Raw genomic sequence first — 19,619 nt, 5'->3', positions numbered from 1 at the left:
TATAGCTCATATTAAGGGCATAGTTGGGCTCTTACATATAATGGCTATTACTCATGATGCTGATGGAGAATGCTCCTGACTTATGTTTTGGTTCTGCAGGATTTACCCCAACCTGACACCTAATGACATGATACTGTACATCATCAGGGGCGTTAATCTACCAACTCCTGCAGGTAGGCCGCCGTGGTTCTCGCAAATAGCCGTGTGGTTTTCACATTCAGTCGTGTGTGTGTGTGTGCATGTCTGGCTTCACTTTGTGCTCTAACGTCCCCTCATCAGGTGTCTCTCCCAGTGACCTGGACGCCAGTGTCAGGTTTGAGTTTCCATTCCCCAGTGCGGTAAGAAATATTTCCTTGTGCCGTCACACTCAAACGATTTTTCACTATTGTTGTTGTGGTTTCATTCTGCTCATAGGCAGGTTTTATAACTCTGTGTGTGTGTGTGTGTGTGTGTGTGTGTAGGAGGAAGCCCAGAGGGACAAAACCAGCACGGTGAAGAGCACCAACAGTCCAGAGTTTAAAGAGCAGTTCAAACTCAACATCAACCGTACCCAGCGAAGCTTTAAACGCGTGGTGCAGTCTAAAGGCATCAAATTTGAGATCATCCACAAAGGGTAAAAATAAAAACTGCCCTTCGGCATTATAAAAAATAGCTTTTCTGTTTAACGGTGTGATATATACGCCGTAGTTTCCATGATAATTGTACCTTTATTGGTCGTGTGCTGCTCTCTGCCTGTTTACAGGGGGCTGTTTAAGACAGACAAGGTCATCGGCAACGCTCAGCTGAAGCTGGAGGGTCTAGACAACCAGTGTGACATCAGAGATATTATAGAGGTAAGTGCTGATAGTATGCACGCACACACACATACACACCAGCCTTATCTAACCGTGTGCATATGTTTCTTAGGTGCTGGATGGACGTAAAGCCACGGGGGGGAAGCTGGAGGTGAGGGTGAAGATCAGAGAGCCTCTAGGAGGAGTTCATCTGCAGTCGGTGACGGAGAAGTGGCTGGTTCTCGATCCCCTCTCCTCCCCCTCTCCTCCAGAGAGACAAAGGGAGCGGGTAAGCAGATGCAGACAGAGAGGGAATTCTTAATGCACTTACAGAAAGCTGGGAGAGGATCCAAACAATCAAATGGATAACCTAAAGCTCGTCTCTGATTGCCTCATCACCCCATTCAGATTTTTGAGCTTTTACAAAAAAAGCCTCTCTCCACCCATCGCAATGTAAAATAAGGATTTTCCTGTGCATACAAACCAGAGCATAGATGCATAGCTCTTTGTGTCTGATAGAGAGATACACCGATTAACCAGGGAGCTGATTAATCAGTCTGATATCTGGCATTTTAAGATAATTCGACCAATACCTGTGCTCACTAAAATTTGATTTCTTTTTTTGCAGAGCTTATTTTTTTATTTTGTGTGGACATTTATTTAGTTGATATATTAAAAAAATAAGTGCACTGCAGACAAAGTGTACATTTGCTTAAGCAGACAATAACATTAGTGTTAAATAAATTAAAGTTCAGCAATTTTGTGTCTTATTTGTTTTTATGAAATTGTTGTATTTTATCAGATGCCAAAAAAAAAAAAAAAAAGATATCGGCATCAGCCACTGAAAAACCCATAGCGGTCGACCACTAGTCTGTTACCAGGAATCACTTTTGCTCTTTCATGGCTGAGTAAGCTAACGATTTGAAAGGAAGCATCTCAGAGTCACCAAAGTAAAGGTGGGAGCAGCAAGGCATGGCATGGCAATAGCATGAAATGACGTTCAATTGGCTGTTCCAGTGAAGTGTGTGTGTGTGTGTGTGTGTGTGTGTGTGTGTGTGTTAGGCCCCATCTCCTCGGTCCAAACCCAGGAGTGACCCCAGCAGCAGGAGCAGTCATCCCAGCAGCTCTCCCCCTCAGTACAAACTCCACAGCTTCAGCCTCCTGAACTATGACAAGGAGAGACTGGAGAGAAAGGTAAGTGAGAGTATATATATGTGTGTGTGTGTGTGTGTGTGTGTGTGTGTGTGTGTGTGTGTGTGTGTGTGTGTGTGTGTGCAACCTGAGCTCTAGCCTCAACGTGCACTTCTCTAACGCTCTCAGTGAGCCAAAGGTCTCGTCAGTCATAGCTCTTGTCCCTCAGATTGCAGAATATCGAAAGAACCGGCGCGACCCGCCCGCTGACCTGATCCATCAACACAAAGAGGTCACACACCGGCTGCAGTGGCAGAAAGCCCACCTGGAGAGAGGCTCTCCCGCTTTGCTGGCAGGTAACACAAACATCTGGACAATGACGTACGTTGCATGTTTGCGTCTCATCCATTCAGAAAAACAGTTCTCACACATGTATGAACCACGTTTTCCTCCACCGTTTCTGTTTAGAGTATGAAAATGCCTTGCGACGTTTCGCCCAAGGCCTCGCTGATTCAGTCAAGAAATTCTCAAGCCAAGGCAACAGAGTGAGTACAGCTTTGGTTACTGCAAGGCTTGAGGGATATCTAAAGTGAAAATGGTGATATTGTCCCGTCAATATTCTGCACCCAACCCAACAACCCAGCATCACAACATCAGCCCAACACTTCAAAAAACAATTATTCTAGTCTAAATTCTTCTAAAATATCCTGACTTAAATGCTTTATGGATATCAATTGCACATTAATCAAAATTGTCATGTGGAGTCAAAATGACCTATCCACTCTCTTGCTGTTCATCTGTTACAGGTAACTCACCACTAGCTGCAGCGCCAAGAATTTAACAAACTTTTTTTTTGTTTTTAATCAAATGGTAGTTAAATAAAACAATTTGTCAGAAAAAGAAGAACATCGAATCAAACAGTAACTTGTGCAGACCGCCAAAATAAGACTGTTAACCTGTTACTCAGTGCTGAAAAATTCTTCCCACTGATCCAAACTTTACATTGACACTTCCACTCCTTTTCAGAATAATGCCATCAAAATAACTAGACTCTATAAATCACTTGTGCTGCGTAGTCAATCTGCTTTGGTCTGGTTGTGTTCCTGCAGCTGTCTGAGGGGCTCGATATTGTTGATGGTAACGTTTAGACCTGCAGGTATCATGACGTAATCAGATAGTGGCCCAAGCCTAGTTAGTACATGCATGTGCTTGTGGTTGGTTGTGTGTGTGTTTGTGGGGGTCTTTTTGTAAAGTTTCTATTCTCTTCCCTTCACAGGAGGCTGCCAGGGATGCTCTGGGCAGGCTGAAGATGGTGGAGAATGAGGTGAGTACTGTTAAGACACTGTCAATACACTGCCTCTCAATTTGTTTTTTGTCTCAACTCTGTGTGTATAAATGCATATACATATATTTAGGTGTCCTTTCTGTTTCAGCTGGAATCGCTGAAAAGGAAACGCTCCATGTGAGGGGGAAAATGAATAAGGGATTGGAGAGTTGGCTGGAGTACTGTTAAATACACACACACACATACACACACACACACATTACAAGGCCAGCTTTAAGCCCTTTAGCATGATCCTATGCTGCTCTGTGTCTATGACAAAATGCATGAATAACCCTGATGATTCTGTCAATAGAGTTCATAACCTGTGTCATTTCTGGTTCGGTGGCTGTCATGGTATTTAAGTAAATATGTAACTACAAAGGGACTCAGCAATCAAATCAAGCGTTAACACATAATGAAAAGCAAGGGACGAGAAAGGCTAATTTGCACAGGGTAACAGCGTAAATACACTACAGAAAAACACCTCCATAGTGCTCCTTTACATTGCTTTACCTAATTATTTTTCTTTATTTATCTTATTCTCTCAAGACTTCACTCCATAACAATGTTTCCCTGACTGACCCTGATTAGACACTAGCTCAGATGGAGACGTTTGGTATCCATAGCTGACCAAAAAATAAGTGTGTGTGCGTGCACCCAGGCCCCAGTGTGAAGGAAAGAGTGTAACCCGTGGACTAAGGTGTTTTTAACCCCTTCCCATATTTTATGTGTGTAATGAGCTTAATCTAATCTGTCTGCTCCAGTATTCGCAGATTACAGTAATCTGCTCCATTTGGAGTAGTGTGATATGGGAATAAAAACGGGGCTCCAGGGCGCCACAGCTACATCCCATAATGAGGGATTAGTGTTTGGGTCACCAAGGAGACGAGACGTTCAGACGCCTGCAGGGTTTGGGGTGGAGGGGTGTTGGCAGCACGCTGTGAACGTGGTACAAGCTTAGCTCCGGAAATGAACCGCTGCCTCTTCCTCATCGACTGCTTCCTCCATGTTGACTCCATCATCTCGCCTCTCTTTAAATTAATCATCTCGCCTCTCTTTAAATTAATTCCCTTGCATATTCATAGATTATTCCGAGGCCTGTTTAATACTTGATTTCCATTTAAGTCTTTAGCAAATACTGTCAAGGCCATTGTGCTGTCACTTGGAAAATAATCAATTAGAAAATACGGCATTTGCTGTGTCACTGTGATGCTTCAAATAGAATAGCAGAGCAAGCAAAGTGTTTCCCACTGAGATTTCATTTTATTGAGTGTACAACAACAGATTCTGTCACACTGAAATCTCCAGTGACAGCACAATGGACTGCTGAATAATCTGCCCAGAGGAGGACAGACAGGTATGGGATGGTTGGATAATTGCACATTTCTGTCCGACTATGAGGGATTTCACACTGCTGACTGCATCCTTGTCATTCCGCTACCCTACACAGGTTTTTTTGAGTATGAAAGCAAGCGGACACAATCCATATGCATCCAGAAAAATTGTCTAATAAGTGGATCTAGTGCATCTTGTATACGAGATGCCAAAAACAAAGGAAAAGAGCAATCTGACAAACGATCATATCACATCAGACAAACGTCTCCTCCAATCCATGTGTCTGACAGCCTGCTGGCTTGAACCCACAAGAGGACGTTGTGATGTAGATCCATATCGATCCCGTCCAGCCGGAATGTAGCGGGCCTCTCCAAATGAGCCTTATATTTACATGTGACCCTTCAGTATCGATGTTGTCTTGTTGACTCTGCCAGCGGTTTCTTGATCACGTGTCATGGCAGAGTCATCTGTTTGGCCTAATCCACACCCCTGCCCAACTCCAGTCGCAGATTCAGCAAGTTAATCCTGGTTAAAGCTGGTCTGATATGGGCTCCCCTCTGTCCATGGTGATCTTTTACATAACCCTCCCCCGAGTCGTCTCCTCTTTTCAGGACATCCTCTGACTTCTTGTTATAGCAACTTCTTGTTATAACAGTACACTTTTTGCTTTGGACTTATCAGTGGGGGGGACACATAAAGCAGCCTGAACCTCTGCGAACAGAGCCCTATCCCTTTATTTAAATATGGAAAGGCACTTCAGAACAGATGGGAGAAAAAACAGCTTCTGCTCCACTAGAGCAGGCAGAGATTGAGGGAAGGCTATTGAGTTGAGGAATAGTGTTTGCAGAGCGCCTTTTCTTTCATTAAAAGCTGCCTCTCCTCCCCTGTCTAGGGCAGCAACTTTAACCCCGCATCCCCCCAGATGCCCACACACACACTCACACACACACACACACTGCAACATCAGCCCTGTAGAATTTAAACTGATAGACTGGGTATACCCATTAGTCGCACACTCCAGTCCCGAGCAGAGCAGAATCAGTCATTGTTGCTTGGGGTGCATGAGACTCAGAAAGCTGATGCGGTGTCATGGCAACGGCATCATTTGTCGATTAACTTTCCAATTGTGATGAAGATTGTGATGTACTTTGAATCGTATGCGCTGCCTTCAGCATTTTTTTAATTTACATGACAACATTGCATTATTTCCACATATATGTTACACAAACTCTTGATCTACCTTGCCCGAGTGATAGACTGTCACAGAAATAGAACTGAGCCTCAGCCCCGTCTCCATGCACATAAGCAGGCGTCCTCTCTAGCTGTTCAGGTTCTGCGGCCGGCCCATTCCTCTGGTAACCTCGTGGCCTCTGGGGCAGCGCCGTTGCCGTGACAACAGACTCATCAGCATTCAGTGTGGTAGCGGGACGGTCAGTGGGACAGATTGTTAAAGTTAGTCCTGCTGGTGGCTCACACGTGTTTCCAGCACACATAACATACTTTATCAGCCTCTTTCTGTTTGTTTTGCTCTCTGATCACTCCCGGCCTCCTGATCTGTGATTGAACAGGATGTACACTCCATTTACAAAGGGGAATATTTGGTGGATTTATTTTGTCTCGATCTGCTGCGGCAAATATATTAATCTGGGTTTGGGCAGCTGTTGTTGAATCTTTTACATTTTTGTCGGTCAAGTCATGTAATGGCAATCAGTATAAATTTGTTAATATTATATATAAATATATATATGCAGTATATTTACAGCATTATTGCTCTCTTTATTTTTAACAGAGGATGGGATGACTTGTGTGTCTCAAGCACTGACTTGTAAATAATTAGTGTCCAGGTGGAAATGTATGACGGGCCTGATTGTGTAGGCTTTTTACTTTTACATGCTGTGTGAGGTTGGTGTCCATGACAAAATTAAAATATTGGAACAGCACTGAGTTGTGTGTGTGTGTGTGTGTTCATTGAAGCTTGGTACTGACATCTTTGTCATTCTTAAGAAACAACATGCTGGCTTTTATTCAGTTCACACAAAGAAATACAAAGAAAGAAAAAAGAAACTGGAAGAATCACTATGAAACAGGGCCCCTTACTTTTAATTGGTCTCTAGGGGAGGAAATGGAGTTATGTGTGGATGAAGAAAATTTGAGGTGTTCTTCAAAATACACTGAGTTGTGAAATTCAGTTAATAGGTCAGGCTGAAGAAATTAAGGGGATTGATACATAAATTGCTAAATTGAGCAGTACGTATCGATTTCCTACTCAATTTAAAGTAGAATTAAGGGGTTCAGTCTTGAAATGACAAACTCAGGCCATATTAAGGTTTTTTTTTTTTTTTTAATAGTGAATAGCAGCATGTCTTTTGTTGAGAGCACCTTCTGTTGTTGGGGGAAGCTGCGGGCTTTGCTGTTATGCTAATAACTTATTTGAATGTTAAATCTCCCCTGACAAAGGGGGCAAAAGATAGAGGAGGAGGGGTGCGGAGGCTGAAAGGAAAAGGAGAGGCCGCCGCACAAAAATAGAGCGCAGAGGAGAGGGGAGCGTCTAAATTAAAATTGGAAAACCCGCGAGAGTTTGGTGGGCGTGGACTGCGAAGGGAGGGCTTCCTGCCGGAAAGAACACGTGGTTCCGTGTCTGCCCTGTCAGAGTGTGTAAAGTGACTGAGCTCTCTCTCTCCTCGGTACTGCCCCGTTCACACAGCTTGCCAGCTAGCACCCATCCTCCGGCGGCCCCTCTTTTTTTTTTACTCTTCCCACCCACACCCCCTCTTTTCGCTCCCGTTCCCCTCCTCCTGCCGCGCGACGCTCCTGGGACCGCCGACAACCAGGCCGCCGCCACTTCAGCGTGTCTACTGAGAGAGAGAGAGAGAGAGAGAGAGAGGGACGGAGAGAGAGTGTGTGTGCTTGTGAGAGAGAGAGAGAGAGGGGGGCAGAAAGAGAGAGAGAGAGAGAGTGTGTGAGTAAAGTGTGAGTGTGTGCGCGTGTGTGTATGAGTGTGTGTGTGTGCGTCCGCGCACCGCAGCCGTCCATCCGATTCCCTCTCTCCTCCACCTCGTTTGGTTTGGGTCATGACGCTGGAGGCGATCCGCTACCAGGCCGGGTCTCTGCAGATCCTGAACCAGCTGCTGCTGCCACACCAGACCGTGTACGACGAGATCCGCTCGGTGCAGGACGGATACGAGGCCATCAAGTCCATGAAGGCAAGGAAGCAGAGCCTTTCTCTCCCCTCCGATGCTCCAGCCCCGCATGCTGCATGTCATTTTCTAACCGAGTGTGTGCGGTCGCTGCCGGCTGCTTTGGCGAGAGTCTGTCTTTTGTGCGCCCATCGCTCGCGTTAATAAACCGGACTCGAGCTGCACGGACGGGCGCGTGTGTTGCCACTAGCTCGCCGCCGGGGTCCCGGCCTGTATTTTTGTTTTGAATGCATCTGCAGCACCCACCCACCACACTGAAGTATGTGTCTTGCGATGCCTCAAGTGCGATATGGGCTGGATGTGCCGTCGAGGCTGGCAGGAGTTTGTGCCCCGAGCGGCGCCGACCGTATCAACCACACGATTATCTAAGGCATCCCATAAAAACGACTCGGGATCCCATTATTTATTTATAGTTCTGGCACTAAAATGTGCAAGCACGACAAACCAGGTATCTGCACACAGCCACCCTCCCATGAAATCTACCCCCTTCCTCCCCTTTCTTCGGTAGAGATTATTGATGAATTATTAATCACCTTTGCCAGGGTTTTTCTTTTTTTTGTTCACGTTTTGGTCTCTGTGACACCTTCATTTGATTTATATCTCTCTCTACACCAGAATCCCTGGCTTGGAAAGGCGTTCAGGTGGTTTGCATGTTGAGGTTTTTTGCTGTGGCGAGAACATTTTGAGAGGTGAACCCAGGCCTGATGGATCATCACCCCTTTGTCTTGCCAGATACCCAGAGCAGCATGCACGTTTGATCTTGAGTGTGTGGCAGAGTGAAGGAATGTGCTGTAGCAGGGAGGATGATGTCATGATAATGGTGCTTTTAATGGGAGAGGGAGATGGTATCAGCCCTCTGCTTGGTGTGTGTGTGTGTTAGTTTCAAAGCAATCGTGACAACTTTTGGCTCAATGCATCGCCTCGCTCCTGCTCTTCCGCTTGCTTACACCTCAGTAATTGAGAGAGATTGAAGTACGATCCCTTTGACTTTAAACTGGACAGCGGAGATGGTGTGAAACCTTAAGAGGAGACAATTATGTAATTATGAGTAACTCTTCCCTTCCTTCTCCTGCTCCTCCAGGTGCGGGGCGCCCCGGCCATCGCCATTGTCGGTTGCCTCAGCCTGGCTGTGGAGCTGCGGGCCGGCGCCGGGGGTGACGACCCCGTCACCTTCATCAGGGAGTCTTTGTGTCACCTGACCTCAGCCCGACCCACCGCCGTCAACATGGGCCGTGCTGCTCGCGAGCTGATGGAGTTTGCAGAGAACGAGAGCATGGAGAAGAACTCTGAGCAGCTCCGGGACAGGTAGGGCAGGAGGGACAGGTGTGATGTTTGCTCTGGAACCTGTTCTCCCATCTGTTTTCCCATTGTGCCCATGCATTCTGACTAATATCTGAAATCACTATCACTATAGAGCTACATTTTGCTTGTTAGGTGTCATGGCTTTCCTCTTAAACCCTTTAGGATTATACAGGAGAGCCATGCAAACGCCCAAAGCACCCAATCCACGTCTCCTGCATCAAACTGATGAGACGTGTCAGTGAAAAAGGTGTAGTTTTGATCCCGCCCTGGCCATTGATTTAACATTCCCTTGTGTGACCCGAGCTGTGGCTCCCTGGCTGCATCTGCCGCGGTATAAGCAATGCAGTATAAATAGTGACAGCTGTCAAGCCATAAATAAACTAACAAATACTATGTACTTGTCTCATTACAGAGTGAGCGTTAAAAAAAAAACAAAAAACATTTTGGGTGTTCTCAGCCTGAGTTGGAGAGCCACACACCCAGGCAGGCAAGACATAAACACTGCAGCGACGCATTTCATGAGATTGTGGTCAGAATCGGTTGGAGAATAGGATCCAGGTTGACACTGGTGGGAGTTATGCAGCATCAAGGTTTCTCAGAGATTGATCGACCTGTTCAGTGATGAGAACATCAACACCAAATTACCCAAATCTGTCCCCAGAAAGTCTTCCACTCTGCTGCTCCATGCTAATTCTTTTGTTGAGTGATAAAAGCTGACTGGTATTTGAGAGTTGGGGCTGAACAATACAGTATTAAAAAAAAAAATGATCACATTGCAGTTAATTTGACAATTATTACAAGGTGAGTCATGATTTTAGTAGGAATGGTGATTTTTGCATCATTTTTAATTTTCACTGAAAAGGCTGTCAAACATGCTGTCTTACATCTGGAAAATGCAATTTGTAGGCCAGGGTGTTCATGTGGCACCATAAAACAATGCTTTGTCACACATTTCACCTTTTTAAAAAATTGCAGCTCATGTGATTTGGATATTCTGCTCTACATAGAAAAGTATTTTGAATTTTCAGACGCCGTTCTCCCCGTTTCCATTTGAGGTTTATGTGGTGGGAGACTGAAACAGTTAAAAATCACTGCATAACAAAGTGGATATTTATGTGGCGCTCACTTGAAATAGTTAGAATCTACAGGCCAGACAGTAAAATCCTGCCATTTCTACCTGAGCCTGACAGGTGAGTGTGGTGACTTTGGTGTCCTAACAGGTGAGTTTACTAATGGGCCGAGGTCCACAAATCTGGTGTTCTTTTAAAAAGAATACACAGGATTCCTAGACTTCAAAGTCGGCTGCCAAACTACATTGCAGTCACACACGATGTGGTTGGAAAATAAAACGCCGAGGACAAATGATAAGCAAACATGAACATCTTGAAAATTATGACGTGCATTTGGCTGCTGCTTTTTTTCAAAAAATGTGTGATAGTCTGGCTAGCCACCAAGTAGGCCATTTGTTTTTCTGATTTACTGATGGCACGTGAATGCACCGCTCCTCTCTGTCACACTCCAAAATCCACATAACAGAACATACTGCTCGCCCTGCCAGAAGACAGGCACTGAAGTAAATTTGTTTTGGGACCAAATTCAAGTGTTCCTGACCACGTCCAATGTTTGTTTTTCAAAAACTGGGAATTTGAATAAATATTGAAAGGCTAAAAAAAATCAAGTGGTACTTCTTGAAAAATGGTTGTTTTTAATGTAAATACAAATATATAATATGTGCGAAATTTAGTACTAAATGGGCTAAAACATGCCAAAACAGCAGTGTAGCCCTTTAACTTTACTCCACAGTTCGATCCAGTGAGCATCGATCTGATTATTCAACAAGATTCTGCAAATTCAAGATATATTGTGATATACATAGATATTGAAAAACTCTTTGAGATATTGTGATCTTTAGGGATGCACCAATCCACCTTTTTTCAGTGCTGATCCAATGGGTATCAGCTGATTCTGATCCAGTACCAGATCTCTTTCTTTCTTTCTTTCTTTCTTTCTTTCTTTCTTTCTTTCTTTCTTTCTTTCTTTCTCTTTCTTTCTTGCTTGCTTGCTTGCTTTCTTGATCTCTTTCTTTCTTTCTTTCTTTCTTTCTTGCTTTCTGAAAGAATTCCAAAGCAGTTTATTTGAACTGTAGGTTAAGTAGGCTTCTCATACAAGCAGGTGTAGGAATGCTAATTGCTTTGGCAATGGCTTTAATGTTTTGAAGAACTCGGAACAAAACAAGTCCACAGTGATTCATTATCAACTACTGGTGAGTAGATTTTACTCACAGTCATAACCTCTACAGTAGTATTTTCTAATTTGACTGTAGTTCCGGCGCACTCCACTGCAGCACTATACCATAATCAGCATAATGCATCCAGGAAGGCACTGCAAAAGAAGAAGACCTGTGTGTTCACTAGTTACAGCCAGGCTAACAGACTGCAGCAGAAGATTAACTACAGAAATATTATACTGTACATATACAACAGGCAGCACTGGATCGGTGTCTTATACTGGCTAGGTATGACATTGGCTAGGCCCACCTGAGTGAGGAGGGGGTCGGGGGGTAAAAAGAAACAATCGTGCATATTGTAAGTGCAGACGTCAAGTGCACATCAAGTCCACAGAAGCAGTCAGAGCCTCCTCTCTGGTGTTCCTCCCTCTTACAGTGTGATCGCCTGGATCGAAGAGATGCTGGAACGTGATGTCAGCGACAACAGGAAGATTGGTAACTATGGCGCCCAGCACATCCTGTCTGGCGTCCCAAGGGATTCCGTCACCATCCTCACACACTGCAACACCGGCGCGCTGGCCACTGCAGGATACGGCACCGCACTGGGTAAACCTGGAGCCATGTGTGTGCATGTGAGAGGGAGATTTTTGAGATATTTGTAGCACTGTAACTGTGTGTGTGTGTGTGTGTGTGTGTGTGTGTGTGTGTGTGTGTGTGTGTGTGTGTGTGTGTGTGTGTGTTGTAGGTGTGGTGCGTAGCCTCCATGCGCTGGGCAGGCTGAAGCGTGTGTACTGCACAGAGACAAGGCCGTACAACCAGGGGTCCAGACTGACCGCCTATGAGGCAGTAAAAGAGGGATTCCCTGCTACGCTCATCACAGACAGCATGGCAGCCCTCACCATGAGAGAGCGGGGCATCACAGGTGTGTGTGTGTGGCCACTTATGCAAGTGTGTTTGTTATCAGTCTTAAATTTCTCTTTCATCCTTCATCATTACACACCATCCTGTGTTCTCTCTCATCAACTCTTTTCTGCCCAAAATATTCTCCCTCTCAGCCGTGGTGGTAGGCGCAGACAGGGTGGTTGCCAACGGCGATACAGCCAACAAGGTGGGTACATACCAGCTGGCCATCGCCGCTAAGCACCATGGGATCCCGTTCTACGTGGCGGCGCCCAGCACATCGTGCGACCTGAGTCTGGAGAGTGGCCGGGACATTATCATTGAAGTGCGCCCCCCTGAGGAACTCACCAGCATTAACGGAGTCCCCATCGCTGCCCAGGGTAAGGATGTTGGCGGTTTGTGAAAATATGTCCTTGCTAGTTCTGGGCAATACGGATCACAATCAAATATCACTATATCTGTGACCGAATGCCCTCATCAGTGTTGTGATGATATTGCAGGGACGACTGAATGTTTGCATAAGAGATTTGCCCCCCTAGAGATTTTTGATGAAGAAATGCTAATGTGGATATGATGATCAAGCAGGTGGTTGCAGATAATAGAGCAGTCTAATAAGTTCAGAAAATTGCTTCCTTTTACTGTAATGCAGCCTTTAAAACCAGAAGAAGACTCAGTAGTACGCTATCAAAAATCCCACATGATTTCTAGTCTGATATTAACAGTCTCAGTATATCATTGATCCGTCGGCCAGCCCTGGTTTTTGCATGGAGCTCGTCGGGGTAATCGAGGATAATTCTAAATGCTGAGACCAGCTGAGTGCTCGTGTAGAGGAGTACTTAGAGGGAAAATGACACGTTCAGCAGAAGATTGACAGCAGAAATGATGGGAGAGAGGGAAAGCAGATAGAGGGAAGAGTGTGTGTGTCCTAGGTGAGTTTGTGAGAGCTGATTGAGCTTTGTCATGTGATCTCTAATTAGACAGCCGGAGAGAAGAGGCACTCGGTGACATCACAGTAATTAAAGCACTCTCGTTTAATGAGCACACTGGCCTCTGGAGAGGAGGAGAAGACGTGTGCGCTCGCACATCTCATCTGACTGTCAAATTCGTCCGTCTCTTGCTGCCTCTCTCTATTAAAAACACTCTAAACCAGAATCTCTTTTTCTATGTGACAGCGCTGTTCTCCTGTCCATGTGTGCTGCAGGGTGTCTGCACGTCCTAAAATAACTTAATTCAATTTTGTATTTTCAATTCTCAGCTAACGGGTTGTGTAATCGGAAAAAAAAAAATGCTGCCTCTATGCTTTCTTCCTTCCTCTGTGCACTTTATTACTCAGTGTGTGCCCCGTGTGCAATGCCTTGTAGCTCCTCTGTCCTTTGGAGCAGAACCACAGCTTTGATGTCGTTGTTCTCTCCTGAATTGATCTTTGCTTGCGGTGTACAAAAATCTCATATGTATATCACTTTGGATAAAAGCGTCTGCCTAATGTGAATTGTAATTTTAAATTCAATTTTGTAAATATTAGTCCTTAAAAGTCATTAAATTTTCTTACATTTGAATGTATGTGGTCTAAATTTCAATGTAAATGTTGGATTGAATATCATTTATCCATTTATTTCGTTTTGTCAAAATGAATTAAGTTCTTATGCATCAGAGTCAACATTTCTGCTGTTATAACACCATCAGCCTCATGAACTTTATTCTTACCTGTTACGCTTAAAATGCCCCAACTCCATATTTCCATGTGGAGAAAAACAACTAAGCTGCCCGACATTATGTGGAAAAAAGCAGTGACATTACATTTATTACAGTAGCACCTTGCTATCTAACCTAAAGGACATTGTTACAATAACAGTTAATGGAATAATTTAGTTAATATCCTGCCATATTCCTGCATGATAAATTTATACTTGACAGTAATGTGTATTTGAAACAGCTTTAAAAACCATTAAAGGTAACTGTCTGATCCCTGTAGACACCCTGCCATCGTCAAAGATCAGCGTCTCACTCATTTCAAGTTGCTCACTGTGTGTGTGTGCGTGTGTGTGTGCGTGTGTGTGTGCGTGTGTGTGTGCGTGTGCGTGTGCGTGTGCGTGTGCGCAGGCATCGAGGTGTGGAACCCGGCGTTTGATGTGACTCCTCACCAGCTGATCACAGGAGGCATCATCACAGAGCTGGGAGTCTTCCTGCCCTCCGAGCTCCAGGCAGCGCTGACCGGCCGCCTCACCGCCCTCTAGACCCATCAGCCCCTCCTGCTGGTCCATGTGCGCCACTGCACCTCAAATTGACACCGTCACTCACAGATACTGTCATTCCATCGCAACACACACACACACACACTCACACACACACACACACGCACACTCTCACACATCAGCACACAGACATGGGTGTTGGGGAATTAATTTGCTACATTGGTAAATACATAATCAGTGCACAAACATCAGTGGCGCGCACACACAAAAAACACCTGTTCTGCAGTCTCCCACGTACTACACACACACACACACACTGCAGGGACTCCTACAGACACACAAGTGCAGTCTCTCCCCTTCCTTTTCTGTCCTCCTCCTCTTTTCTGTGGTCTCTCCGCCCTCACCTCTTCCCAAAGTTCTCTCTCTCTCTCTTTCTCTCTCTCTCTTTCTCTCTCTCTCTCCCTCTGTCTTACGCTCGCTCTCCAAACGGCTCCTGCAATGACGACAGATAGTGCTCAGCTCGACTCTTTCCCATGAATTCTATTTGGCAAACGATTTTTGTAAGTCACTACTGAGGTAATTTTTCAGGGCTTGTTCAACACAAAAAAATTTCTCTTAAGAAACGGCTATTTGAGGTTACTGAATTTGTCCTTTTTAAAAGTAGGGATTATGATTAGCCGTGGTGTTTAAAGTGAGATTTAAGTGCTGCTACCAGCTTGTAAATATATATTACCCTATTTGGTAGTGTGTACATATGTACAAAAACTAACCCCTTATAGTTAGAGGTATTGCCATTTTAACCAAATATGTGGTTGTTGAAAACTAAATTCACCCCATCAAAAATGTTATATTAACATTTGTTTTCATTTTCTCTATGTAGAAACTTTTATAGGAGAATAATTCAAGAAAATTGATAGCTCATAGATTTTCATAATGATATGAAGAATTGTATTTCGCTCACGTATTTTACCCAGTGTCACAAAATTTGGAAGACAAAGTGGAAAGTCTTGATCAGTCCACCTTAGTCAGCTGAAGCCGATAACAATACATGGCTATATTTATACCTCGCCGCTTGTTTGTATCTTGCTGTTCCCAATTGTACCGCATCCTACCACACTTATATTCTTATAGTACATATACGTAACCATGATACTTCATTATCATATCAATGTCCGTCACCACTACCGCATACTACCGAATACACTTCATAGGAATAAAAATTCTTGGCAGGGGAATTGGTGTCATTTTTGCCATAACAGCTTCTGTTTGGAGCTTAGATGTCTGTTTTATCAGCTGTATTTCTGCGATAGACATCTGCATTAACGGAATAATTCACCCCAAATTTAAAAATATGTGTACACACCCCAGTGTCAGTCAAAACTGCATTGATGTTTGTAGGACTACCAAACACACAGAGAGTCAGCTCCTGTTGTTATAGCGGTCACAGACTGAAGTGAAAGTTTGCGGTCTTTTCACTTGTGCAGCAAGTGTTTTGTAGCCAAACAATTGTATTGTGGGTGCAGAGGTCTAATATTGACTTTATTCAATGTGTTTACATGCACTTTTTTAATCAAGTTATTCCCTTGTTATGGTGGTTAGCTGATTTCTTAAATGCCATGTAAACAAAAAGCTGGGCTTCCTTAGTTAGGTCAAGAGAAACCCGGTTAACACAGCTAGATTTCTACTAGAGAAACCCAGTTACTAGGACACGACAACTCTTACTTGGATTTCTGAGTGTTTTTGTTTTTTGTGTTTCTTTCACATGTGCATATGTGCAGGAAAAGATCTTAAAAATTGACCCACCTTGTCTGGGTGGTTGTGCACACCCAGACAAGCAAAATCCTTTGGGCCTACTGACGTGATTCTTTGGCTACAAAACATTTGATTCTGCTGCATCGTTTGGCCCTGTTGAAACTACAGTCATTGAAACCCCAAATCAGAACCATTAAGACTCAACTGACACAAATGCAGGACAAGCTCATAATTTATTAAGGACTCTGGATGACTGGTACCCATTTTCCACCAAAACTTCTTAGGCTAAAGTTTTTGGGTTTTGCTCTTGGAAGGAAGTTCTGGGGGCAAAGTGAGGACACTAGGCTCTTGTGTTTTTGTGTTTCCACTACGAGATCACTTAATGCAAATAAGGAAGACGTGTCAAGTCATTCTGTGTGCAGCTGCCAACAGCAATAGAAAAGTTGTCATGTTTGTGATTATTTACCTCTTTGCCGCTATGATGCTGCATTGGTTTTGGTGAAGAGATGCACAGAGGTTGAAAATGAGATTGGGGGTGCCAGAAAAGCAAGAACTGAATAGAGAAAGCTGCTTTAATGTAATGTAGAGAAACTGTGACATGACAAACGGAGCTGAACGAAATGATTTACTCTCAATTACTAGGTGAATAATGTCTTGATGGAACAATCTTTTAATAATTTGTGTTTGTGGTTGTTCGCTCCTGTTACTTTCACGCTGCGATTATCAAACGTTCAACCAATCAGGGATGTTCAGCACTTAAAACTCCAGGGATCAGGAGAGTGCTGCCCTGGTGCAGGGACCATTTTGGGGATCAGGAACTCAGAGAGGGACTCCAGTGGAAATAGGGGTAAGAGTTCCTGCTTCCTCGAAAGGGTTCCTGTGTTTTGGGGACAGTTTCTGCAGTGAAAAGTGGACGCGTGAAAACCGTGCATACTCAGCCATCAGTCCATGCATTCATCACTTGAGTCTAAATGGTCCTCGTGTTAATCGTCCCCTGGTGATCATTGGTTTAGTCTTAGCTGGGCCTGCTGTGTGTACTCTAACTTTAATGGAGTTTTGATTGACATCAGCGAGTAGATAGTGATTGATTTTTCGTTCCGGGGGGGTGAACTGTTTCTTTAAGATTGGCAGGGTGTTTGCCATTCTGCATCGTCTCCCCGTAAAAATTGCTCTCTGACTCCATCTGAAGATGTATGACGGTGTGATGACACCAACCGTGAGAATGTAATAACTCAGCTCTGATGAAATTGTGGTTACTTTTTGATAAGGCTGCCATCAAGCTACACAGTTACTTATTGCCTTGGTGCTCTGTTTAGAATGTCACTGACTGTTTGGATAATTCCCTCTTCCCGACTGGCAAGCTGTTTTATCGGAGACCGGCATGCACCCACGAGTCTAGTCCCATGAGATCAGGGGTCATGCGCATAGACAGGAGGCGATGATCAGAGACCGTCGTATCTAATGAAGTCCCTGTGGCGATGGGAGCTGATCGCGAAACGCTAAGAGGCTTTATCCAAAAGTCCTGGATGTCCAGATTGATATGAGACATGCCTACTCACTGTACTGAATGTCACAGGCCCGCACTCAGGGCCCACACTGCTCACTGCCTTACACAGCCAGCAAGTACAGCACTTAATCCAGCTCACAACATTAGACCCACAGCTAGCTCGTGTCATGACACTGCTGTCGGCGGTGTTTATCTGTGAGCTAGCACGCCACCAGGAGAGACAACAGCCCCTCGGTCCTTCCACCCCCGGCCAACCTTTCCCCCCCAGCCCCTCTTAGACCACACATGCTGCCCTTGTGGGTTTTAACCACTCAAATGTCTCTTGATGACAAAATATACATCCACCTTTCTACTCCACATGTGTTTTCTTGTGTTTTGAAGCCACCCTCGGGACTGCTGTGAGGTCCAGAGAACACAATCTAGATATAAGCTTAAAGTAAAAATAATAAAAAAAATAAAAATAAAAAAACGAGTTACAGGATCCATAGTGTCATTGTCCAGTCCATATCCTTGAAGTGCTGTAAAATAGACCCACCTCTCCCTCACCATTCTTCACTTCAAACCTCCCGTCTTCCTTCTCCGTTCCTTTCCTTTTTCTCCCCCCCCCCCGACCCTCCGTTCGCGTATCGCCCTCTGACTCACGACAGTGTCACACACAAGGGTGAAATACACTCGTGCTTTATGTTTTGCGTTTTTTTTCCTCTTGTTTCTTTCGTTTTGATTAAGGAGATCAATCTAATTTGGGGGCAGGTTTAGACAATGTTCCAGAAATATGTAGCAACTTTCGTGGCTGTCAGACCTGCAAGTCGTTTCTTTCTAAAAACATAAGAGGTACGAGATTTCTGTTTTTTGTCTGTACAATATAATATCTCTTTCGGCTGTGATTTATTGGTTTATTTCATGACATTGTGATTTCTAGTGGTTAAGCAAATGGTTTAGTACGCCACACTGGGGAGGCCTCCTTACCCACACACACTCCCTCTCCGTCTGCCCACACACAGTCAAACACAGACGAGCAAGTTGCACGCCAGGACGGCAGATTGCAAAATTAAAAGTGGGCAAAAAAAAAATTCTCCAGATCTCACAGTTTATATTCAAATCTTGAGCCCAGAGTGACAAATATTTGTGACGGTGTTTTCAATTTGCCAAAGCAGAGTAGATTCATATTGGATAGTGTTAAAGTGCAACAGACTTGTTTCTGCGTTTCCAAACTAAACTATCCACCTTATTTTGGACTACGGAAGTGAACAGCTGGTCGAACTTCTGCTTGGCTTTTTTTGTGTGCCGCATTTTCATTTGATCACTTTTTGATCACATTTGACGATGTTGTGGGAGCACTTCCAGAAATCAATCAGCTGTTGCTCTAGCTGCTGTAGTGAAAAGTGAATCAGCTAATCAATGACTAGCAGTCTAACACACACAAAAAACAGTAAAGTGGCTGCATCCATATTTCCGTTTAAAAATAAGCTGAATACTAAAAGGTGTCCCATGAAGCTCAGCGCAAGACATGCCTAATGATCAGGTGCCAAAATGCAACGCTTGTCACTATTTACCCACTTTGTTTTCTTCATGATAGTCGGCTGCTGGCGTGTCGCCCTGTGGTCAGTGTGGCCAAGTCATTTAACAAGGAAGGAGTGTTGTTCGGACGGCCTCTTTAAGTGCAAGTATGTTATTGTTCTTATCGATAATCACTTGATCTGGGTTTAGTTTTGTAACATGTGGAGATAGTTCAAAATGTTTTTTTTTTATATATATATGTATATGAATATAATGCTGTAAAGCGCAGTCATGAATTAAGAGATTTCTCTTTCACATCAATACAATAAAGAAGAGGGAATAAAACCACCATGAAATGAGTTTGTCTGTAAATGCTTCGCAGACCGCCGCTTGCTGGAGGTTTTGTCTAATGCGTCCCCAGTCTAAACTTAACCGTATAAACAGATTACATCAAAGTAATTTGCTTTTATCTATTTTTTTTT

At 44.2% G+C, this 19,619-nt stretch overlaps 2 protein-coding genes across 4 annotated transcripts in view; both read left to right on the top strand.

Annotated features, from left to right (window-relative positions):
* Window positions 1–19,485, top strand: part of cc2d1a (coiled-coil and C2 domain containing 1A) — a 30,551-nt gene extending 11,066 nt beyond the window's left edge. The window contains exons 19-30 of one of the 3 annotated variants that reach the window (XR_003928868.1): window positions 100–173; window positions 280–338; window positions 462–613; window positions 743–833; window positions 907–1,062; window positions 1,836–1,967; window positions 2,134–2,260; window positions 2,373–2,449; window positions 3,181–3,228; window positions 3,338–3,447; window positions 14,511–16,464; window positions 16,566–19,485. Coding sequence is in view for 1 of the 3 variants with exons in the window: in XM_030062343.1 (XP_029918203.1) it covers window positions 100–173; window positions 280–338; window positions 462–613; window positions 743–833; window positions 907–1,062; window positions 1,836–1,967; window positions 2,134–2,260; window positions 2,373–2,449; window positions 3,181–3,228; window positions 3,338–3,370 (949 nt within the window). In the remaining 2 variants the exon portion in view is untranslated. Of the gene's footprint in view, window positions 1–99; window positions 174–279; window positions 339–461; window positions 614–742; window positions 834–906; window positions 1,063–1,835; window positions 1,968–2,133; window positions 2,261–2,372; window positions 2,450–3,180; window positions 3,229–3,337; window positions 6,504–14,510 lie in introns of those variants that run through there. The other 2 variants (XR_003928865.1, XM_030062343.1) reach the window with 2 other exon arrangements.
* On the top strand, window positions 7,213–18,108 carry mri1 (methylthioribose-1-phosphate isomerase 1). Its single transcript, XM_030063864.1, has 6 exons — window positions 7,213–7,766; window positions 8,842–9,065; window positions 11,726–11,895; window positions 12,035–12,211; window positions 12,345–12,569; window positions 14,290–18,108. The coding sequence occupies exons 1-6, from the start codon at window positions 7,635–7,637 to the stop codon at window positions 14,421–14,423; spliced, it is 1,062 nt and encodes a 353-aa protein (XP_029919724.1). The 5' UTR covers window positions 7,213–7,634; the 3' UTR covers window positions 14,424–18,108.
* Window positions 19,486–19,619: the final 134 nt, after the last annotated feature.

The sequence above is a fragment of the Myripristis murdjan genome, chromosome 1, assembly GCF_902150065.1.
Source record: "Myripristis murdjan chromosome 1, fMyrMur1.1, whole genome shotgun sequence".
NCBI lineage: Eukaryota > Metazoa > Chordata > Actinopteri > Holocentriformes > Holocentridae > Myripristis > Myripristis murdjan.
Note: the sequence above shows the minus strand (reverse complement) of the source record. Positions and strands in the feature narration are given on the sequence as shown.

Excerpts from the sequence above, each read along its gene's own strand:
- mri1 (XM_030063864.1), top strand. The coding sequence starts at position 7,635 with ATGACGCTGGAGGCGATCCGCTACCAGGCCGGGTCTCTGCAGATCCTG. Across the intron at positions 9,066-11,725 it reads TCTGAGCAGCTCCGGGACAG|TGTGATCGCCTGGATCGAAG; the intron begins GTAGGGCAGGAG and ends TCCCTCTTACAG. Across the intron at positions 12,212-12,344 it reads GAGAGAGCGGGGCATCACAG|CCGTGGTGGTAGGCGCAGAC; the intron begins GTGTGTGTGTGT and ends TCTCCCTCTCAG.